Raw genomic sequence first — 18,388 nt, forward strand, 5'->3', positions numbered from 1 at the left:
TAAGTCCAAATTTATAATTTTCCATGATTAATACTTAAGTGCATGCATGTCTACATATCCATACACAAAAAAGCACATGTATTATTTTCTTCTGCTAGCATTGATAGAACAGTTAACACCTGCTTGGTCTACCTGCTGGGTAATCCAGCACTAAGCCCAGCTACATTTACAGTAGGAATTTAGGAAGGAGGAAGGGAGGAAAATAACGATGTGATTCTAAAGAAATTCTACCCTCATACTAACCATAGTGAGCCCTGAGGTATTTGTTGAATACTTTCTTTCCTGAGAATAAGCCTTCCTCATCAAACTTCTCATCTTCAGAGATTGTCCTACTTAGCAAAGGACATGCTGACCTTTACTCCCCTTCTCTACGTCAAATGCTTCAATAATTCAATTGGTATTACTGATGCCCGCTGGGACTTTTCTATGAGCTTCTTCTGTGAACTGTGTCCCAGTCATTGTGTACTGGTAAATGTTTAACAACTGGTTCTTTGAAAATAAAGCCCTGATTTCCAGTGTTTACCAGTTTCCATGGTGTATATATATATATCCATCATGGCCAATTTCAAGGTATCAGCATAAGAATATTGAAATGCAGAGTTGGGAAGTCATGCATATAAACACCCATAGCCTGTATAAGTTGGCTTTAGCACAACGCTGAGACTCCTGGTTTGCCTAGGATAGTCCCAGTTTATATCTGTAGTACTGGCATAATTAATGGTACCCCTACCACTCTTCAAAAGTGTTAATGAAATATTATGTGGTAACCCCAAAGAATAAATCACTTTTGGACCCTTTCTCAAAGTAAAAACCTTCCACAAAAAAAGATAAGACCTTCCATAAAAGGTAAGAAGATGTGATTATCTCCTTAGTCAAATGTATACTAACTTCCTAGTATGGAACATCCTAAAAACACAACATCCTTTTAACTTTTTTTTTTAAATCAAACATAGGTAGTTGGGGGAGTATGAATAGTAAACAGGTTCCACTAATGTTCAGGTCCTGACTCACACACAGGGTTTAGTGATTTCTGGAGCTATTACAGCATCTGAGTGAAGAAATCAAGCCATACAGTTGGCTTCAGGTTACACTCCAGCTTAGAGTCACATGAAACCAAATATCACATGCAGAGTCTAGCACAGTGCCTAGCCCAAAGAAATTAAAAACTGGTTAGTCCCTGTAGGTTTAATAGAAATCATTAAATCTCAGAGTTCAAGGCTACCCAGGTCAATACTTACTTGATCTCCTTTATGACTACCCCAAGAAGTCATCCTCCAAACTTGCTTAAATACTTGTCAGCAACCCAGTATAACCTGCACTGAGTCACATAGGTAGAATCTGGCAGGCAAGAGTATTGGTCTTGGTTCTTCAAAGAGGAGAACCCAAAAAAGAGTCAAGATAACATAACTATCTTTAAATATCTCATGAGCTGTTATGTAGAAGACGAATTGGATGTATTGAATTGTCCATGGGGTAGAAGTTATAGGAAGACAGATTTTGAGTTAGTATAAGGAAGAACATCTAACACCACCACAGTAATAATAGCTAACATTTATTGAGTGCTTCCATTTTGCTGGAAGCCTCACCATACTGCTAACTCATGTCAATCTTGAAGTCAACGAATCTATTCCTATCTCTGGTCGCCCCTGATGATCTACCTTGGGCTATAAAAGAGTTGTTTGTCCAGAAGCCCCGGAGGGATCCAAGTAACTGGCTGCCCAGGCTAACTACAACTCACAGAGGTTCATACAGGTCCAGTCTGTCCTGAGCCTCTATCTAAAGTCCTTGCAGCCTCAGATTCAATGTAGGATCAAGGCCAAGAGTACTAGAAGGTGCATGTGCTGGTGTTGAAGGCAAGCACCTGGAAATAGTCATCTCATTCATCATCTGCCAGAGGAAGATTCCAGAGTCTTGCACATATTTGCAAGGACATTTTTTCAATTATTGGAGAATGGGTTAAAAAAATGACCCAAGAACTGGATGTAGCTGTTCTGAATTCTGAAGTCTTGTTCAATCACATGGCTTTTATAAAGGAAAAATACTCACTTTTCTTATCTTTCTCATCTCCTTTGCATATAACTGCCTCACTCAAGGGCTGAGATATCAAACAGTTAAGATCAAAAGAGGATACTTCCTTTTTAAAAAAATAACCATGTCCTGACACAAGATTAGCAATCAAATAAATTCCACAGTCCTCTTATTCACTAATTTGCCAGCATCACTCTCAGAGAGGGTATGCTATACTTGGTGAGGCAATCTATGACAATCAGGTCAAGACTTGTGACATAGGTCATGTGCCCTGCTTCTAGAAACATGAGAGGGTATTAGGGAAGCTTCCATTGAAGAGATGATATCAGATCGGGTTGGGGAATCCTCTGAAATCCAGTCCCCAAAAGATTCCCAGTCAGGGCAAGATGAGTTTGTGGAAATCCTGGTATTTCAGAGTCTTGGAAGCCTCTGTAATTAAATAACAGCAATGACATTAATATTAAATGTCTACACAGTTGGTCATTCAGCAAAAATATATATATAGAGATATATATATATAGAGAGAGAGAGAGATAAAATGTCCTCTATTAATATAAATAAAACTAGTATTAATAGTGACTTAGTCCATTTTGTGCTGCTATAACAGAACACTTGAGACTGGGTGATTTGTAATGACACAGAAATTTATCTGGCTCACAATTCTAGAGGCTAGTAAGGCCAAGACTGTGGGGCTGCATATGGCAAGGACCTTCTTGCTGCGTCATCCCATGATGGAAGTGTGAAAGGGCAAAAGAGCATGCATGCACAAGAGAGCAAGAGAGTGAACTCACAGCCTCAAACCCTTTTATAATGGCACTAATTATTCATGGGGATGGAGCTCTCATGACCTAAATGTCTCCCATTAGGCTCCATCTCCCAACACTGTTACACTGGGGATTTTCAACACACGCTTTCTAGGGGACACATTTAAACCACAATATTCCACCCTGGCTCCCCAAATTCATGTTCTTCTCACATAAAAAACACATTCATTTCATGCAATAGCTCCAAAAGTCATAACTTTCCAGCATCAGCCCAGAAGTTCAATGTACAGAGTCTCATCTGAATCAGATATAGATGAGATTCAAGGCAGGATTCATCTTGAGGCACATTTCCCTCTAGCTGTAAGCCTGTGAAATCAAACAAGTTACTTGCTTCCAAAATACAATGGTGGAATAGGCACAGGATAGACATTCCCATTCCAAAAGAGACAAATAAGCAAGAAGAAAGGGATAGTCTTAAGTCAATCCAAAACCTAACAGGGCAAACAACACTAAATCTTAAGGCTCCAGAATAATCTTCCTTGACTCCACATCCTACCATCTGGGAACACTGGAGTGGCAGTTGGGCTCCCAAGGCCTCAGGTAGGCAGGCCTACCCTTATAGCTTTGCTTGGTGCTACCCATGCAGCGACTCTCACAGGCTGGTGTCAGATGCCTGTGGCTCTCCTGGTTGGTGTTTCACGCTGGTAGTTCTGGAGTTCTGGAGTGTTGGTGTGAGCCCACTCCTTAGGCTTTACTAGGCATTGCTCTAGGAGACTATCTGCGGTAGCTCTGACCCCAGGTTATGCTGCACATTGCCCTAGTAGGGGCTCTCTGGGTGGCTCCACCCCTGCAACACGTGTCTGCCTGGGCCATGAGGCTGTCTATGATATCCTTTGAAATCTAGCTGGAGAAAGCCATGGCTCCACAATTCTTTTTTTTTTTTTTTTTTTTTTTTTTTTTTTGAGATGGAGTGTTGCTCTGTTGCCCAGGCTGGAGTGCGGTGGCGCAGTCTTGGCTGACTGCAACCTCCACCTCCCGGGTTCAAGCGATTCTTGTGCCTCAGCCTCCTGAGTAGCTGGGACTACAGGTGCATGCCACCACACCCAGCTAATTTTTTGTATTTTTAGTAGAGATGGGGTTTCACCGTGTTAGCCAGGATGGTCTCCATCTCCCGACCTTGTGATCTGCCTGCCTTGACCTCCCAAAGTGCTGGGATTATAGGCATGAACCACTGCACTCTGCCTGCCTCCACAATTCTTGTATTCCACATGTCTGTAGACTTAACACCACATGGATGCCCAAGATTTGCTGCTTGCACATTCCAAAGCTGTGGCCTGAGCCACACCAGAGCACCCTTGAGCCATGGGTGGGGTGAGCAAGAAGCACTGTACTGAAATGTGGAGAGCAGAGACTTCAGGCAGCCCTGAGCAGTGAACTCCAAGATCCAGAGGGCACACTAGGTCTCTCTTTTGATATACAGTCATACGTCACTTAATGACAGGGATATTTTCAGAGAAAAGAAGTGTCATTAGGCAACGTTGTCATTGTGCAAACAGCATAGAGTGTACTTACACAACCCTAGATGGTATAGCCTCCTACAGACCTAGGCTATATGGTAAACCCTATTGCTCCCAAGCTGTAAACCTGTACAGCATGTTACTGTGCTGAGTATTGTAGGCAATTGTAACAATGGTTAGTATTTGTGTATCTAAACAGATCTAAACATAGAAAAGGGACAGTAAAAATACAATATAAAAGACAAAAAGTGGTGTACCTGTATAGGGCACATACAGGAACTTCCAGGACTGAAAGTTGCTCTGGGTGAGTGAGTGGTGAGTAAATGTGAAGGCCTAGGACATCACTGTACACACTGTAGACTTTACAAACATTGTTCACTTAGGCTACACTAAATTTATAAAAAGAAATGTATTTCTTCTGTAATCAATTATATTTAGCTTACTATAATATTTTTACTTTATAAACTTTCTAATTTCTAAAATTTTTTGACTCTTTTGTAATAACACTTGGCTTAAAACACAAACACATTGCATAGGTGTACAAAAATATTTTCTTTATATTCTAATTCTATAAGCTTTTTTCTATTTTAAAAATTTTTTATTTTTATTTTTTTTACTGTTTAAACTTTATTTGTTAAAAACAAAGACACAAACACACACATTAACCTAGGTCTACACAGAGGGTCATCAATTTCACTGTATTCCACCTCCACATCTTGTCTCACTGGAAGGTATTATGTATTATACATAATTGAATGTGCTATATTTTTATATGACTGGCAGCCAGTAAGTAGGTTTATACCATCATCACCAAAAACAGATGAGCAACACATTGAGTTATGATGTTACAATGGTTATGATACCAATGAGCAATAAGAATTTTTCAGCTCCGTTATAATCTTATAGGACTACCTTTGTATATACGTGTTCCTTCCTTGGTGAAAAGGTCTATATGTGGGACATAACTGTACTTCCTTCTTCGAGGTCATGGCACCGTGTGCCTGTGATGGGAGGAACAGCATCAGTCATTTCCAAAATGCCTTCAGAGTCATTCTTCCATTGTACTAATGAACAGCCTCTGGTTTCCTTCTATCCCTACTGATGTCCTTATCAATTGGTTGCTTGCCCACACCCTTGGTCTTCTTTCCTGAAAATGTTCTTTCATTCTCTACCACATGGCCAGGATGAGAACCCTTCAAATCCCTAAATTCTGTTTCCTTTTTAATTATAAATTTTATCTTTAAATCATTTCTCTCTTCTCTTTTCCTGTATGCAGTTAATATTTTGCTTAGAAATTTCTTCCATCAAATATCGTAGTTTATTGCTCTTACATTCTGCCTTCCGTAAAGCCCTAGGGTACAGACACAATTCAGTCAAATTCTTTGCCACTTCATAACAAGGCTGGTTTTTACTCCAGTTTCCAATACCTTATTCCACTTTTCCATCTGAGAGCTCATCAGAATTGCCTTTTTTGTTCTTATTTGTACCAACATTCTCATCACTATCACATAATTAATCTCTAAGCAGATTTAGACTTTTACTACAGCTCTCCTCTTCTCAGCCTTCACCAGAACCACATTTAATGCTCTGTTCATAGCAACACAGGTTTTTCATAGCCTGCTTCCCCACATTCTTCCAGTCTCTACCTGTTACCCAGTTCCAAAACCGCTTTCACATTTTCGGGTATTTGTTATAGCAGCAGCCCTAATTCTCAGTACCAGTTTTCTGTCTTAGTCCAGTTTGTGTTGCTATAACAGAATACCTGTGACTGGGTAATTAATAATGAGCAGAAATTTATTTGGCTTACAGTTCTGGAGGCTGAGAAGTCCAAGATTGAGGGATTGCATCTGGTGAGGGCCTTCTTGCTGCATCATCCCATGGCAGAAAGGTAAAAGAGCATGCTTGAGAAAGAGCAAGAGATTGAACTTGCAGCCTCAAGTCCTTTTACAATTGGCATTAACCCATACATGAGGGTGGAGCCCTCATGACCTAAACATCCCCCATTATGCCCCACCGTCTAACACTGTTGCATTGGAGATTACATTTCCAACACATGGGTTCTAGGGGACACATTCAAACCATGATAAATAGTAAGATATCTTTTACTACGCATGTACTAGGATCCAGGCATGGTACTACACTTGATATACATTTTCCACATTTGGTTCTTACTACAGCTGATAAGATGGCCACCATTATCTCTATTCAACAGTGAGCCTTAATGAAGTTAAGAATCTCACCTAAGGCTTCACTGCTAGTAAGCAGGAAATGAGGATCTGAATCCAGGTCTGGTGGCAACAAAGCTCTTTACACCACAGAACCCAACCCATACTTGCTTCATGGAACCCACCAGGGCCCTGCCCAGGAGAGTCAAAATCTTAACTCAAATAGTTTTACCCTGAGTCCTGAGCCCTCAGTTTCCTCATTTGTAGAAGGAAGATAATGACAGCACCTATCTCACAGGCTGCTGGAAGTATTTGATGAGAGAAATCTATATGTCTAACTTAGTGCCTAGCACATAGTAAGTGCTCCTCAATGTTGGCTACTGTTACCTCCACAGACACATGGATGAGCTTTTTGCCAGAGGTGTACAGATTACATGCACCTATCTTTTCCGAAAGTTTGACAGAACACATATCCTTTCCCCAACATAAATAATAGGCTTATTGTGGTAGAAAACAAAGCCAGTTGGCAAGGAAGATAGACTTGGGTTACAGTTTTGGCCCTGTCATTCACTGATTACAGGTCTTTGGACAGGTTGCTTTGCTCTTTTGAGCCTCTCTTTGCCCATCTTTAAAATAGAGAGCAGGAGTGGGAATTGCATGCTTTTGTAAAAGCACATACAGAACGGACACAGAGATGTCACTCAATAATAGCTACTCTCATTACTGTGTAAATCGAAGCTACTGTCATGACTTTTTCCACTTTCTTTCCTAACTATAGAGAAATCTGCTAGAGGTCGAGGTCATTATTTTGATGTAATTCTCTTTAAAAATAATATTTCTTTGCCCCTTTGAATCATCTGCTACTCTCAAATATACTCTCAAGGAGAGAATACACATACACATACACATACACACACACACACACACACACACACACACATACAATTACCCAACAACTCCAGGCATTTAAAAGGTGTCATAAATTAAGTAATGAGGTACCAAGCTTGACAGCTGTACTATCTAGAGAAAAGGTCTACTTAGAAATTCTGTACGCCACAGTGGTTACACTAAATACTTGTCATCCCAAGGTTCCAAGATGAATACTGGCTTACCTATTAAACCTAAAGCATATGTAATTAAATATATTAGAAGTCAAACCCTGATTAATTTTCATGATAATTGGTTCATACTTAACATATACACACACAAAATATTAAAACGCAGGCTATCACACACACACAAAACAGCTTGTCAGTTAAAACCAATACTCCTTTGTTTCCCCTACTTATTCTGTCTCCAAAACTGTGATAGGTTTTGTTTTAGTCACTTGTTAAATGTCTCACATGTCAAGAAGCAACAACACTGTTTGTGTCTTTGGTCACCATGCCAAATAAAATATGCTTTGTATTATATTAATGTTGAAATTCACTTATTGGTCTTTTGGAGGAAAAGCAGTGTTCTTATGTTTAATAGAATCCTGATCCTTAACCAGTTGGACACTGGACACTGGGGCCTTAAATTATTATGCATCAGTTCAAATGTGTATTGTACAATTCACAGCTTAATTGACAAACTTGGGAATTTGACCACGCCCTAGAAGGTAGCAATACTAGAATGTGCTCCTGCTTTCCATTTTAGTCTTTTGTGTTTTAAGTTGCAATGTCTCTCATTCATGTAGAAGTATTGATTATGTTAAAATTAATTGTTAAAAATACTGTATGCATCCATACTCTATGCAGATACAACCAATTTTCCTTATTTATCTTTATTATACTGGTTTTTCTAATTAGCCTGATTCAAGGGTAATGTAAAGTCCAAGTGCCAAAGCTAAACATCCCAATATTTAGGAAATTAAAGCCTTATACTTTCACAGTGATGGCTAAAACTGGTAACAGATTTGGGTTTTTCAGTCTGTACCCACCAGTATGCTACGTGCATAATTAACTCTCATTTTCTGCTATCTGGATGATTTGAGAAGTCAGAACCTCCGACCAGAAGGCTGACTGCATTCATCTACTCATTATTCCTGCCTGTTGCCACACACTGGGATGAGACGGAATAAGGTAGCACATGTCCTTGAGCCCTTCAGATGATACTCACATGTTTGCCTTTCTGCAGTGTAGTGGTCAGTGACTCAATTATTTCCTTTACATTCTTCTCCTGTCTCCACTAGTGTTATGGCTTTTCTAAAACAGTGTCCTTGGTGTCTAAAATATCCAGGTTTTCAAGACAACATCTATATACCACTTTGTGTCATTTCTGTTCCTCCTCTAAAAAGTATATATTCACCAATATTATTGAAAATAACCTTAGGGAAAAAGAGTTATGTAAAAAGTTGTCGCTGCCATACTTCTGCTTTCTAATACAGCAAAAATACTCCAAGTTCTAATCAAGACTACAATGTTTGAATTAGTGATTCAAAGTTTGTGTTTGTGTGTGTGTGCTTTGTGATATAAAGACCCTGTGTGTAGCCTAAAGCTGCAAAAGATAGGTTAAATAGATTTTGGAATATCTATATAATGGAATATCAGAAATATAATCAACCATTAAGGATGATGTTTAGATGCCATAAGAAAATGCTTATACTAAAATTTTTAATAAAAAAGTTATGTTAGTATGATCCAAAATTATCATTAATATATGGTACATTTTAAACAGTTGCTTTCTCTAAGTGGTGGGATCACAAGTACTTTTTCCTGCTTTGTTCCTACATTTTTTGTGCTATCCAATATTTTTAGCTATATTGGGGGAAAAAGACCAAAAAAAAAAAAAAAAAAAAAGAGAGAGAAAGGAAGGAAAAAAAGGAAAAGAAAAAAAGAATTGTGGGATAGGAATAGTATTATAGCTGATCAAATACAACTCTTTGATCTTTCTTATTCTAAGCCTGTATTTGTTTGTTTGTTTATTTATTCAGAGACAGGGTCTTGCTTTGTGTTCCAGGCTGGAATGCAGTGGCACAATCATGGCTCACTGCAGCCTCGACCTTGGAAACTCAAGCAACCCTCCTGCCCCAGCCTCCTGAGTGGCTGGTACCACAGGCACATGTCATCATGCTCGGCTAAACTTTTTTACTTTTAGTTTTTGTAGAGATAGGGTCTCCCTATGTTGTCCACTCTGGTCTTGAACCTCTGGGCTCAAGAGATCCTCCTCCCTTGGCCTCCCAAAGTACTGGGATTATAGGCATGAGCCACTGAACCTGGCCTGTAGTTTTCTAAAATGAAGAAAGTCAGCCTGAGGTTGTATGTGCCAGCTCAAATGCCTTGTCCTATGGATTAATGGTGGGCAATGTGCAGTGTGACAGTGATGATGAGAGCTGCCATTTATCAATAAGTTCTATGTGCCAAACAGGATTCTTTATATATATTATCTCATTTAATCCTCATAGCAGCCCCACAAGGTAGTAAGATTATCTCCATTTTGTTGATAGGAAACTGAAACATACAGGTAAAGTAACTGGCTAAGATCATCCAGCTGGGATTCAAGCCCTTGAATGAGCATACCATTTACAACACATTAGCATTCACAGCACCTCAGCATTAGTTTCAAAATATTTGTTAAATGAGGTGACCCTATGAGGTGCTACTTAATTGTGCTTCAGAGAATCAGCGCACCAAGGAGCAGATCAAAGGGATCTCCCTACTGATACCTCAAAGAAACTCCACTGAAGGACTTTTATCAAAGTCTGTTGTGGAGGTGGAGATGGCTTCCTCAATGAGGTAGTGATAGGGTTACTTGTACCTTTTTTTCTGTGACATCAGTCATATACTCCTGTACCCAAGGTGCAAGGCATATGAGAAAAATGTATTGTCTATAATCAGACATTCAATTTAATTGGGGAGACAAGTAACACATAGAACACACATGATAAAATCAGCACAAGGCGGCTGGGCCCGGTGGCTCCAGCCTGTAATCCCAGCACTTTGGGAGGCCAAGGTGGGCGGATCACAAGGTCAGGAGAAGAGACCATCTTGGCTAACACGGTGAAATCCCGTCTCTACTAAAAATACAAAATATTAGCTGGGCGTGGTGGTGGGCGCCTGTTGTCTCAGCTACTCCGGAGGCTGAGGCAGAAGAATGGCGTGAAGCCGGGAGGCGGAGCTTGCAGTGAGCCAAGATGGTGCCACTGCATTCCAGCCTAGGCAATGGAGCGAGACTCCGTCTCAAAAACAAAACAAAACAAACGAACAAACAAAAAATTAGCACAAGGCAAAAAAATCCATTTATAATTAAATGTTAAGTCAATGGCAGAGCAGATAACTAGTGTCATCTAGTAGGAGGAACTGTCAGCTCTGAAGTGTCATAGAATTCTGAAGGTACAGGAAACAGCACTTGGAGATCACCTAGCCTAGCTCCAGCAGTTCAAGATTTGACCTAGTAACTTGGTTAAGATCACACTGCTGCTAAGTAGCAGAGATGGGTAAAGTACCTAAGGAAGCCTGATATTAAGTAGTCTAAGAAAAGCCTTTCAAGGACAAGTAGAGTGAGGTGATGGCACTTTAGATGAAAAGAGTGGACAACATTCTCCTTTCCTGGTTTAGCAAAATTAACCTGCCACTGGTCTGATTTTTAGATTGCAGGATGGTGAATAGTCTCGGCACTGAGAAGTCAGATTAAAATTTGTTAAATAATCTAAAAATACTGATCTTTTTATTCCATCCATCATTTTCAAACATGAAGTATTTTAATGTGTATTGTCCTTTGCCAGAATATTACAAAATAGAAACACACCTATCCACATATGTATTCCAGATGCCTTTACAAGTGTTAACACTGGCTGTCTTAACATACATCTTGTTTGGACAGAGGCCAAATTGTTGTAACTGACCAGGAGGAAATAATTATTTGTCTAGTTGATGCTTCGCCACTGGCACACACTAAAGTTTGCATTTAAAGCACCCAACTACTCTTTGCAAAAATTATTCCTGTAAAATCTGTCAGTCATCAGCAAATAGGAATAAGCTTAGAGTATGTAAATACTCACAGAGTGCGTAAATGTTCCTCTTAGAGTAACTACTTCCTCTTAGAGTAACTAAATATCAACTGATTGGACAATATTCTTTTTATAAAGATATGTGAATGTCAATAGGCAAGGCACAAAGATATTAAGTTAAGCCATTTTTAACTAAGAAATTTTGGTAGTGAAAAGGCCAGATTTGACTCCTCGGAACATGTAAAATTTATTTTAGAAATGGTTGTTCAAATCTGAGAGAAGAAAACATGGTAAATAATGTAAATCCAATTTTAACAAACCATTTTAAAAAAATTATAAGTAACAATCATGTTCATGAAACTTAAAACAACTAGGATTTTTATTTTGTAAGAAATATAAACCACTTTAATTTCTGACACAAAGCACACAGGCAGATAGTTACACTTTCTTGTATTTTAAAATAATTTCTGTGGGTTTGCAAGCACAAGTTAAGGCTCAGGTTAGTTTTTCTCTGTCTTCAAGGTATTCTTAGAAGGTGTATTTTAAATTCCTCAGAAGTTATTTCAAGAGTTGTTATATCCTCAATTAAACATAGAAGATTAAGTTAGAAGCTCCCTTTCATTATATTTTAGCTATTTTCATTGCAAACTCTAGTACAATCTGTCAATGTAGAGCAGAGAAATAACTGAAATGTAGCTTCAAAATAAGTAAAACAGGTTTATAAACCACAGGTAATCAATATTAAGTCCTGACTTTTAAAATATTAATACGAATGAAAGTCATTTTCTAACAAGTATCAAAAACAAAAGCAAATAAAAATTCAGGTGCTAGATTACAACCTTACACCTTACAACCTTAGCCAAATCTGCTGTTTGGCTTCAAAGTTCCACACAAAATCTTAACCTACAAACTTAACATTTCGAACCCACAAGATACAAGTACCAGAGTCACCCACAGTCATGTCAAAGTCCTTTCCAAGGTCTTAGAAACCTTAATCCAATGCAGAAAAGTTAAGAGTCAAAAAGACATAGAAACAGGGAAAAGTGAAGGTGTTATTTGCCAAACATTAAACTTTTACAGAAATCCAAAACCTACTTAACAATTTCCCTATATCGAACAGCATAACCTCTATGCAAAAGGTGTGTGCTCAAATGCAGTCATTTATTAGCATTTACTGTACTTACTTTGATTTTTGCCATTTATAAGCTTCATTAAAGATACCCACAAAGAAGTAACCAGTTGAATGAGGTTCAGCTAAGAAAAACCAGCTGTAAACTCGACCTACAAATTTACATCCCACAACGTCCTGTGGGGAAGGTACACTTTACAAACTACCATTATATATACAAGCTTTAGATTGTGAAATAATGCACTTCGGCTTTCTCCGGTGTACATTACAATTACAAACCCTCAACTCAACCTCCTCCCTTTGAAAAAAAAAATCCACCTCCAATCTTCATTGGTCCACATAGTTCCGGCCCACATGGTATCAGTAGGTGTGTCCCTCCCAAAAAACCCTGTCATTGGCTGTGAAGAAACAGCGTCTAATAGGCTGTGATTTTTGGGGGTTGTTAAACTCCACGCCTCCAGACTTGCGCTTTCCAATAGACCCGAGACGCTGCCGGCTACTCTGTGATTCAAAGGGCAGGCAACCCCAGCAGGACGCGCTCAAAGAAGCGAGAGGGGTGAGAAAGGAGAGGGCACCCTCGGTGTGCTGCCCACTTTATCCTCACTCCTGGACCCCAGCAAACGTTCACACACATGCTTTTCCCAGCCACCAGTTAGAAGGGCGGACAGAGAGCGTTCGCCTATTATAGATCCTTGACCTAGGGACCCGCTCAAGCTCCATGTCCAATCGCCCCATTCTACGGATAGAAGCGAGCAAAAGGCAGGCTCAGGCAACGACCTGTAGTGCTTGATGCCCCCTGGGAAAAGAATGAGTCCCAGGAACCCACTCTGTGCAGTCCCTCGACCGCAGACGCGGGGGCGCACGGGACGTGCTGCGGCGTCTGATCCAGCCGCTCCCAGTCCCGGGCCCCGCACGCTGCGTCTGCCTTGCGCCCGCGCTCCCCTCCCAGCGGGACTTACGCGGCCTGTTCTTTCTCCCCGAGTCCATCCTCCTCCGCAGCCGGCATTTCTTGGCCGGGGAATCATGCTGAGGGAGCAGTGGCTGCGGCTGGAGCTCCGGTAGGAGCGGGAGGCGCTGGGGCACTGCGTCGTTGCCGCCCACGGGACCCCGGCTGCAGACGAGCGGCGGCTGGACTGGCGGCGGATGGAAGCCGTTGTGCAGCAGCCCGTTCACAGCGGCGGCGCTGGTGCCCACGGGGGCCCCAGGGGATTGCGGGGCCGAGCGCTCCGGCTGCCCGCCGCGGTCGCCCATGCCGGGTGCTGGCGGGGCTGCGCGCGGGCCCCGGCTCAGGCGGCCTCGCTGGAGGTCATTCTCGGGCGTCTTTATTTCCCCGGATCCTCCCTGCGGCTTCCGATTCGGCAGCCGCAGAGCCGGCGCCTGGGGATGGCGAACCCGGCGCTCCTCCCCTCCTCCTGCCGACTCCCCCACCTCCTCCGCGCCCTGCCCCCCGCGCGCCGGCCCCACGACGCCGGCCTGGAGCACGCCAGCCCAGGGCTCGGAATCGGGGATCCCCGCGCACCCCCAGCCGGGGCTCCCGCCGCCCGCCTTCCCCCGATCCCCGGGCCGCGCGACTTCAAACGCGGCTTCCTCGCCTCCCAGACTGGTCCCCGCCACTGAGCATGCCCAGTCCTGCCCGCCACCGCCACCGACGAGTTTCAACATGGGGAATCAAGTTCTCTGGGCTTGCAGAGAGGAGATGGGCGGGTTGGGCTTTGTATGGCGGAGTGAAAACGAGAGGGGTCTGGGAGAGACAGCGAGGGGAGCGAACCGCTTCAGGAGGAATACGGGAGGAAGACAAATATTTGCAGAGGTTTCAGGTTTGCTAATCCTGTCCCCAGTGGGCAAGATACCTTTGCAAGGTCATTCACGTTATCCTCCCCGCTTTGTGAGTGTGTGCTTACGCGCGCGCGCGTGTGTGCCTGTGCGTTTGGTTAAGTGACCAAACTACTTAGAGGCCTGAGGGGCGGGAGGAGAACAATTATTTATAGAAAAGTAGGCAGACTTGGGGAGGGAGGGGAGTGAAATTTCTTTGCTGGCACACACACACACAAACACCATGTGGTTTCATGGAGTTGTCTTTTGCAGGAGGAAACCTAGGAATACAGTGTAAGGACAGTGAAGGACAAAACTGTAGGCAGGATTAATCGGTGCTGAAAGAGACCAAATAAACAGGAGCAATTCCATGCTATAAAAAGCACTTTCCTCACCCAGGAAGGACTTCAAAAGACAATGTCATGTTATTTATAGAGTAAGGAGTTGCCTCTTCTAAGAAGGCATCACGTGGTGACCAACACCATGAGCTTTGGAGTCAGCAGTGGGTTCAAATTACAACTCGGCCACTGAGCAAACCCAGATAACGTTATTGCTCAAGGTAACACTTCTGGCAACAGGAAACGGGACTGTCCATGCTCAGTATGCAGGACTAATTTGAGTGGTGAGTACCTTCCCAAAGTTATGCAATCTCTTGAGGCCTCACTTTCCTATCCATAACAGGAGGCTGTTGTGAGAAAACCTACTAAAAGTACCTGGTACAATCCTGGCACATAGTAAATGCTCAGAAAGCTAGTTTTCCTTATTATGCTGTTCGCCCTTTGTTTCGACGGAGGGGAACAAACCATGCTTACAGCCGTATTTATTGTGTGATTTATTTTGTGATATTCTCCATGATTTGCAATTAATCTACAGAGGAGTTAGAGTCTGGCAAGTGCTGGCTGGCTACTGGGTTGCTGGGCCCCTGGGTTTCAGTGCATTCAGCAGCATCTAGGGCTTGCATCTGGCAATTCCTTCCAGCAGAGCCTCACCTAGAATCAGAGCTTCAGAACCATGGGGGCCACTGGAGCACTCTGGTCCATCCACTCTTGCACACTTTTTTCACATCAGGAAACTGAGCTGCAGATAGATGGCTGAGATTAAGAGCAAAGGTGGAACTAAACCCTCAATCTCAACTCTCTTGGCTTCCCTAACCTTATGCTATTTAAAGACAGACAAAAAAAAACCCCAGGTGATCTGGCCCCTCCCTACCTCTCCTGTCTCATCAGGGGCTCCCTGTGCTGCCTTCAATTCCTTAAACAACATTCTACTGTTTCCACTGCCTGCAGGTCTCTTCTCTAAGACCTCTTTTGTCTACTAGACTCCAACTTTAGATCTCCTGTTTAACTTCTCATATTTAGAGAATGTTCCCTCACCCTTAGGGCTACGTTAGGTCTCCCTGCCATATCCTCTTCCTACTCCTTGTACTCCCTTTATGACTCCTTATCAGTTTGTAACTATACAATGCATCTGTTCCCTCATTTGTAACTTGAGAGTAATAGGACACCACTGAGTTGTTAGACTGATGAAATGCGTAACACATGTGTAAAATTAAATAATTCAAACTTCAAGCTGTTGGAACTTTATTGTGAGACTTGAGAGAAATGTGGCTATGCAGCTACAACTTCTGCTTTTTTTTTTTTTTTTTTTTTTTTTTTTTTGAGACAGGGTCTCACTCCTTCACCCAGGCTGGAGCATAGTGGCACAGTCTGTAACCTCCAACTCCTGGGCTCAAGTTATCCTCCCACCTTGGCCTCCCAAAGTATTGAATTATAGGAATGAGCCACCATGCCTGGCCTTGCCTTTTTTCCTTGTAAATAATTAGGAAGACCAAGCATGGCCAGAGATATGAATCCCTTGGATCATTGCCTCTCCTCACAGAGTAATAATCTTCCTTGGAATGCAGCAGTCTGTAACCAATCAAATCGCTGTGGCATATGCATTGGTTTTGTATGTTGAATGTAATTCTGCTGGAACTTCTCCATCTCTGCCGGTATAAGTGAAATCTTAACTTCTCCACTTTGGAGCACTGATCCCACTCATTTGGAGTTAGTGTTTCCAGGTGGCTATCCTCAAGCTTTGCACTCAAACTTCATAGTTAATCATATTCTCTAAATCTCATTATTTAAGGTTAACATATGTAAAGTGTCCAGTACATTGTAAGTGCTAGGAAAAGTTAGACGTTATTATTATTTGATTGCCCATCTCACCCCACTTCACTGTAAGCGTCTTTAAGGCAGATGACTTGTTCATCACTCTGTCCCTAGAAGGCACTTGGTAATAATTTGTGATTGGATAAATGACTTATATCAAGCTCGTCTAGCCCGTGGCCCACAGGCTGCATGCGGCTCAGGACGGCTTTCAATACGGCCCAACACAAATTCATAAACATGAGATTTATTTTTGCAACTTTTTTTTTAGTTAGCTCATTAGCTATCATTAGTGTTAGTGTATTTTGTGTGTGGCCCAAGACAGTTCTTCCTCTTCCAATGTGACCAATGGAAGCCAAAAGATTGGACAACCCTGACTTAGATGATATTTCACACAGAGTCCCCCTCACTTTCTACTGTAAATTTGCTAAAAATCACCAGTCACTCCTAAATATTCAAATATATCATTTTCAAATTCCCACGTAATTGAACTGAGTGGCTTAGGAGGCAACTTACATCAGAGATGCAAATAGAAGCTTTAGCATTGCAATATCTCCAAGGACATATTTTTTCAGCTTGATTCCCAGGCCTGCTGAGGAAGGCCTGAGCCAGGTGGCTCAGACCCAGGCAGGGCAAAAGTACTGGTACTGGGACAGAACGTCCTCCACCTGCTTCCTTTCTCCTACCCTTGTCAGGCTGGGTGCTTGGATCAGTTACACCCAGCGTATGGTAGGGAAGAAGCCAGGTGGCATCTCACAGGTTTATTCAGGGGTGTGTGTAGGAGGTGTAACTTTGGGGCGTGAGCTGTCATGTGCTCTAAGAGGGGCATGCAACAAATGTTTGGAAGAGAGTGAGGGAGAAGGGAACCCACAAACCAGCGCACTCCCTTGGGTCTTATTCATTTATTTATTAATCATTTACTGTGTGTACTATGTTGTAGGCACTAAAACATGCTGGGAATACAAAGACAAGATAGATGGCTTCACTGCCCTCAAAAAGCTTACAATTCAGTAGAGAGAGAAAAGTCAGTGATTCTCCAGCATCAGTGTTATGTAAGAATAACCTAGGGAATTTTTCCTTTTTAACTTTGTATTAAAACTGACATACATACAGAAAAGTATGCATATCTTATAAAGCTCAAGGTATTTTGCAAAAAATGAACATGCAGTGTAACTTGCAACCCAGGATATTTTGTAAGCACAGATTCTGGGTCCAGTTCCATAGACTGATTCATCAATAGGTGATGACGATGATAACGATGATGATGAATAAACATTTTTTAAATTAAAAAAATAACTTTTTCAAAACCAGGGGATTTGAGGCAGATGATCATCACGGTTTGGAGAAACAATGAAGGAAGCAAAGTATGCCGTCTATACTGCGGGAGGTAACTCCAGAAGACCCCAGAGAGTGAGCAATGACAGAGTCAGGGGTGGGGGATTGTGGGGGAGTGGTGCTGAGATGGAAGCTAAAACAGGGTTCAGGGAGGAAATGACCCTTAAACTGAATTTTGAATAATATTGGCCTCTCTTCAGGTGAATAGGGAGAGAAGGTTTAAAAGAATCCACTCAGAACTGAAGGAGCCAAGACTCTGTGGGTGCATTTGAAACAACCTGGCATTTTTGGGAAACTGCCAGGAGTTCCACAGGCTGAAGAGCAGCTTGAGAAGGGAGAAGGTGAGTAGTAACGGCTGAAAAGTTTATGTAACCAACCAACAAGCTCATTTTATCTGCTGCCCAGATACAGCCGATTTATCAAGACAGGGGAATTGCAAAAGAGAAAGAGTTAATTCACGCAGAGCCAGCTGAACAGGAGACTGGGGTTTTATTACTCAAATCAGTCTCCCTGAAAATTCAGAGGCTGTGGTTTTTCAAGGATAGTTTGGCAGACCAGGGA

General features: G+C 42.0%; 1 protein-coding gene across 9 annotated transcripts in view; it reads right to left on the minus strand.

Annotated features, from left to right (window-relative positions):
• The window catches only part of PANK1 (pantothenate kinase 1), a 119,500-nt gene that overhangs the window by 48,194 nt on the left and 52,918 nt on the right, over positions 1 to 18,388 (minus strand). The window contains exons 1-2 of one of the 9 annotated variants that reach the window (XM_050805738.1): positions 12,589 to 13,343; positions 6,117 to 6,210 (exon numbers count right to left, since the gene is read on the minus strand). The exons of 4 other annotated variants lie outside the window; for them this stretch is intronic. In XM_050805738.1, coding sequence (XP_050661695.1) covers positions 6,117 to 6,210; positions 12,589 to 12,603 — 109 coding nt within the window. In that variant the 5' untranslated portion in view covers positions 12,604 to 13,343. Of the gene's footprint in view, positions 1 to 5,221; positions 5,311 to 6,116; positions 6,211 to 12,588; positions 13,344 to 13,492; positions 14,461 to 18,388 lie in introns of those variants that run through there. 4 more of the 9 variants (XM_050805739.1, XM_050805745.1, XM_050805737.1 and 1 more) reach the window with 4 other exon arrangements.

The sequence above is a fragment of the Macaca thibetana genome, chromosome 9, assembly GCF_024542745.1.
Source record: "Macaca thibetana thibetana isolate TM-01 chromosome 9, ASM2454274v1, whole genome shotgun sequence".
Taxonomy (NCBI): domain Eukaryota; kingdom Metazoa; phylum Chordata; class Mammalia; order Primates; family Cercopithecidae; genus Macaca; species Macaca thibetana.